General features: G+C 32.4%; 1 protein-coding gene across 1 annotated transcript; it reads right to left on the reverse strand.

Moving 5' to 3' along the window:
- Nucleotides 1-2,831: 2,831 nt before the first annotated feature.
- On the reverse strand, nt 2,832-3,338 carry LOC149241002 (pathogenesis-related protein PR-1-like). Its single transcript, XM_089370409.1, has one exon. It carries the CDS (start codon nt 3,336-3,338, stop codon nt 2,832-2,834), a length of 507 nt encoding a protein of 168 aa, XP_089226535.1.
- Between the last annotated feature and the right edge of the window lie 2,912 nt (nt 3,339-6,250).

A 6,250-nucleotide genomic window follows, 5' to 3' on the forward strand; every position in this document is an offset into this window, starting at 1 on the left:
CTCCTACCCTGAAAAAGATGAAGTATATATCTTTCTATACTTCAAATTAATTATCCAAATCAAAGTCTTTTTGCAAGGTAACTATCTCAGTTCAGTTCCGTATAGAATTTTTGGAGAGTACTCTCTGACTAGAGTTAAAATTACTATTTCCTAAAAATTAAAAAACTATATATATATATATATATATATATAATTTTCTCTAAATTTTAATTAAAATTACAAAATTACAAAAATTAATACACTACAAGAAAATGCAATAGTTCCTAGTAAAGAAAATACTAATACCCAACTAATAACTTTTTTTTCAAAACAAATAAATTATATAAAAAGTTAAATTTAAATATTATTTAAAATAATAATTTTATTAAAGGTAATTTTGGTGATAATTAAAAGGATCTTGAGCCTTTGCGCGTCGCAATGGCATTCCTAAATTATTCACTAACACGTATTAAACCATTCATTAATATTAAGCTTTGTGAACAATTTAATTTCCTTATTCCTTAATATTAAGCTTTGTGAACAATGTAATTTGCCCATCTCTATATTTGAGTTATCAATTTAATTTGGAAAACATTGCATCATTTCCATCTTCATGTCAACGACCGCCCACCATTATCATCGAAATGAATAGAGCATAGCACAACGTAATTACAGAAAGTGTCGTGGAAATGTTAGACTTTAGATGAGATAAATTAGCAGCATGTTCGAAGCGCATTGCGATATACTTGAATTTGGATAGAGCATATATATTTGAATTGAAATTTTCTTATTAAATATAATAATGTTTTAGTAAATAATTTTTTTAAACTGATTAAATTTGGTAGTTAAATAAATTAAATGATAAGTAAATATCAACCAATATAATAATACATCTATGTTATTAAATATAAATAACATATAACATATAATAAGTGTAATAATACATCTATACTATTAAAAATTTAAAATAAACATAAAAACTAACTATTATAAATCAATTATTTTAAAAAAACTCACTCTAAACTTTTAAAAATACAACAAATAAACCCCAAACCCCACTCCAGAGAAAGCATTGAAAGCACCCACTCACAATTAATAAACAGCGCTGCAAGTTGCTCTTTAATCACTTGAATCAAACCAATAAATTAGCCGAATGTTGTTAATGTCTTTGACGTTTTCCGATCTGCACACTTTTCTATTTCCATACCAAAACCAATTTGTTAAATTTTTTTGCAATTTGTAATTTTCAAAGCAAGGCGTCCATTTTCTTCACCTCATTCATTCAACATCTGGCAATTTGAAAACGTTCATTCTTCACATCCCTCTAAAGCCAAGATTTAGAATCCAAAGCAATCCTTCACCTTCAACGCCGACGATGTCATTTGCTGCAGACAACGCCGCTTTTATTCGTCAGACGATTGATGAATTTAGAGCGAGAACTCCTAAAATGCAAAATAATAATGCCCATGCTTCCTCAAATTAAAATAATGAAATTGAAAGAAAATAAAAATAGAGGCTTAAGAGCGTCTTCAACCACTTACCACTTTCAATAGGCGATCTAAGAGGCCGATTAATGATTTTATCGCATGGTGTGTCTTCAACCATTTTCAATAGGGGATCTAAGATTATTAATATGTTGTTTTTATTTTTAATCATTAAATATGTGTTATTTTTTATATTAAATATAAAAACTATTTTAATAAATATTAAATTAAAAAAATATATGGGATAACCTTCTATATTTTCATTTTTGGCCACTTAAACTTTCATCGAAATAAAAAGTTTAAAAATATATTCTCAATTTTATAAAAAGTTTAAAAATATATTCTCAATTTTATGTGGAGGAGTTTGTTTATACTATTTTATAATTTAAAGTGTTATTTTTTCAAATATACCGAAATAAAAAGTTTGAAAATAATGCGTAGGAGTTTGTTTATACTATTTTATAAATTAAAGTTGTTATTTTTTTCAAATATTATTTTTATAAAATATTGTTAATCAATTAATATAATAAATGATATTAAATTGTGTATTTGTAATAAAAATGACTAGAATTCAATTTGTTGTTTTTTAACCATTCGTTGTTTTTTAAACTTTTGGGTTGGGAAAATATAATATATGGATTTTAGGTTAGCTAGACAATCTGGTTCAAATGACTTTTGATTTATTTTTTTAATTAATTATTAAAAATTTATTTGTATCACTAGCAAACAACCTTTATTAACTACTAGTTATTAATTAGGTAACTAACAACTCTATTAATTAAGTAACTAACGACTCTCAAAATCTAGGACCTATCATTCGGGTCACTTCCTTTGAGGAAAACTTTTGTTTAATAATATTCCTATCTCATTTTATTTAGAATATATGTATATTCCCAAAATTTTCCCCTTATTGACTTTGTGATAGTCCAATTATTTCGTATTTGAATTCGAATTGGACAACTATGTAAATATACACCGGTTGCTCAGTCATGCATAATTCATTACGAGTTTCTAATTCATTAATTAAACAAAACACAGGAAAACAATAGAGCAATTTAGCCAATGGTCAGTTTAGGCTGATCCACAATTGATGATGAATTATTTTGAGCACTAGAAAATGTGGATCGATGATGAATTTTATTTAGTAGTAGAAAATTATGCGAATCATTTATGTGTTCCTCAAATATCGGAACAACTTACATCCCAAAATCATGAATCAATACGATCTCAACAACGGTATGTGCAATTACATTCGAAGAATGAAAATGGAATAATTATGAATAGAGGTGGGATTCTGAAAGAATGAAATCATTGAAAGGGGAAACTGGTAAATCCAATACGGAGAATGAGTGCTAATTGTTGGACGTTTCAGTAGGGCCTGGCACCAATATAGTTGCCAGCAGGATAGTAATTGCATGTGATAAAGGTGTCACCGCTCTTGCATTTGATGGCCGCACATCCAACTTTAGTGGTTGTTCTCCAAACGATCTGAGTGTAGTGGGTGCAGTCTTGCCCCGAGCTGCAACTATTTTTTGCATAGTTATACCACTTCCTCTCATCCACCCATGCACCAACAGCATCTGTAGCATTCCAGCGGCTGCCGCTTCCCCAGAATATGTTCTCTCCAAAAGGCCCTTTTGAATGCTGGAGGAGGCAATCGCCCCTTCTTTCCCTTGCATATGTACGCGCATATTTTGTAAGCGTGGCATCCCATTTTAGTGGAGGTACTCCAACTTGCCTTCTTGCCTGGTTCTGTGGAACTAGAAATCCTTGAATCGTTTCAATAATGCCCGTACCTGCTGCAACCATTTGTAAGCCGCTCGTTACACCGATTAAGGCAACGACTACAACCAATAGACACAATCGGGTGCCCATTTTAATAACAATGAAGAAAAGACTGATTAGTAGCAAAGTAACGGCTAGGTCTGGACGGATGCAGCGGGCAATATCTCGACTACAACTTGCAGAGGAAATTCTTCGCTGAAGAAAAGATGTTAAAATCTGCCTGCACTTAACTGTTTATAAAATCGGGCAGACTTGTAATACGAGCGAAGAAGCTGTGAATTTCAGCTGGGGCCGCAAATGTAAGCGTAAAGTAAGATATATGGGATAATCTAATGCCGACATCATATCCTCCCAACAAGAGAAAATAAAAATGGAAAGATATAAAGACAGAAAGAAATGTGCATGGTTGTAGCATATCCTTTTCAACTTTCAGTCTTGGTAGCTCCATAAATCCGCGTTATTTCAGGCGTTAGAAGGTTTAGCCCCCTGTGAATGCAACGAACACATCTATCTCACGCTTCCAAGGGAAGTAACGTGCACAGAGGTTTGACTTCGTTGAAGGAGATAGCGGTGACAACAGATAGAGCGACGACGGTTTGTAGTTTGACAAAGAATCACAAATTCCATCTGGATATTCATTGCTTATTTTACAGTCCTAGCCAGCGGAATGCCCGGGCGGACGTCTGGGGTTCATACAAATCTAGCACGCGTGCGAAGGACGCGGAAAACGGTAGTGGAATGTGTTTTGTGCTTCTTCCGGGTATTTCCACCCAGAGTAACATCCTACGAATCATCAAAATATTTCATGCATGGATAGACATGAGTGGCATCTCGAACCACCTCCCCGTATTACTTTATTTATCGTAATGCTACGTTAAACCATTCAAACCCTCTCAGTTCGATTATGGGTTGCCTGCTCAAGTGCTTATAGACCCACCAACCCGTTTTTTAAGTTACCGTTCCTAGATTCCCGGAAGGCGATTGGGGAACTTGCCCGAAAACATAACTGGGTAATGAGAAGTGATTTCAACATGTTTACATCCCTTCAAGAAAAGAATGCAGGGTTAAGAAGACTTAGATTCTCATAGTAAAGCATTCAATGATTTCGTAGATGAGCTCAAGTACAATTAGTTAGTATTCAAATTGGAAATCTGTATTACATATGGATTAGCCAGTTTGAATAACGAACAGGTTCCAATCAAATTGCGATTTGATTTAATTCTTTCTTATTAAAAGGGACTTTTTCCGAGATTGATTATTTTAAGGATATTTACTTTACATGTGCCGAAATAATTTGTCCATTAAACTAGCCTGAAATTGCTCTCTTATCGTTCAAATTTGAGAATTTTTCTTCGTATAATTTTATTTATTTATTAAAATATGTAGACTTAGTGCACATGTGTGTGTTCTAGTTAAGGTCCCATCTTATATGGATTTCAATAAAAATTAAAAGAAATCTGAGAAAAAAAGTAATGGAGAATTCTTTGGTAATATTTTCTCTGAATAATAAATTTTAAGAAGATATGAAAGGTTTTTTTTTAGTATTATTCTAAATTGATGCATAATAGAACGGGAAACTCAATAAGAATACTTAAGGAAGGCATTGGTATAGACGAATGAGAAGAAATATTGTGCAAACAAAATCTAGGAGAGAATATGATGGCTGAAAGAATCGTTTAGGAATTGGATTTTCTTTCACAACTCCATTTTAACATGAAGAACCAAAAAGCATACTGACATGGTGAAAACCCAAAAAATATGATGAAGAAGTGCCAGAACAAAAAGAGAATTTTAATCCAATCTTTATTGAACCAATAGTGGATAGATAGGCCACGGTTGATTCCATATTGTCTATAATCCACATGGTCCCCCTAAGTGGAATCAAAGTTCTTATCCACTCTAGCTCTTATGAAAAGTTAATAGCTATGATGCACTCAATGGATAGTAACTAGCTCACTTAAATGGAACAATTTTTGGGCCCACTTTATGGAAACCTCTCTATAGGAAAGCATGCTAAAGATATAAAATAGCGTTACATTTTTTTTTTTTTTTGCGATATAGGGGAATGAATTCCAAGATAGATTTGATAAGGGCGATTTTACCAAGGTGGGTAATAGCCATGATGCACTCCATGTACTATCTCAATTAAATGGAACAATTCTTAACCCAATAGAATGATGGTTCAATAGAATTTCTTTTGGGAAATTAGATTAGGTGAACAAATATTGTTCAAGCAAAATGCTTAGCACTAAGAACATTAACTAGAGTATATTCTACACATTCAACCAGTCAATATAAAAAGAAATTGCATGAATTGGGATGGCATAAGGTTAATCGTTATTAGAAAATATCTAATATTCAAGATCATACATGAGTCTTTGCATCAACTCATTCTACATAGATCTCCCATTAAGAAACTACCATAATATACTTATATCTCAAAGAAAGCGATATCAGGGCCTTGGATGGTAAGTATATTCTTTAATGGAGATCCCAAGGGTGTGGAAATCTTAATGTGGAATAATCTTACAAAATGAAACCCAACCAAAACAATATAGCATAGCTATAACACGTGAAATAATGTGGGATGTGTAATTATGGCCAAATATCTCAACGCTTGTTTAGCTCCTTGCTTGATATAAAACTCTCAAATAAGACTGTATCATAGCTAGAGCACTTGTAGGCCCCTTAAATTTGTTATATGTGTGGAAGTTGAGAGGAGACAAATGACAACATTTTCATGGAAGATAATAAACTATTAGACAAATTAGTGACGATATATAAGAACAATAGAGGTAAACATTAAGAATCATTTAGCAAGCCAATTATTAGCTTCCTTCCTTTTCATATCTCTATCATGAGATCCTTAATATTCTTGAACTTGAGGAGGTATGATTTAGGTACTAGAGTAATTCTTCAAAAAAATAGTTCTGAGGGTTTTTGGAGGTTGAGAGAGAGACAACAAGTGGGATGGGAAATAATAAGTAGGAAGAAAATCAAGC

This window comes from Pinus tabuliformis, chromosome 8, assembly GCF_031772625.1.
Source record: "Pinus tabuliformis cultivar Carrire ecotype Pingquan chromosome 8, CPIR1, whole genome shotgun sequence".
In the NCBI taxonomy this organism is placed as follows: Eukaryota; Viridiplantae; Streptophyta; class Pinopsida; order Pinales; family Pinaceae; genus Pinus; species Pinus tabuliformis.

Excerpts from the sequence above, each read along its gene's own strand:
- LOC149241002 (XM_089370409.1), bottom strand. The coding sequence starts at position 3,338 with ATGGGCACCCGATTGTGTCTATTGGTTGTAGTCGTTGCCTTAATCGGT.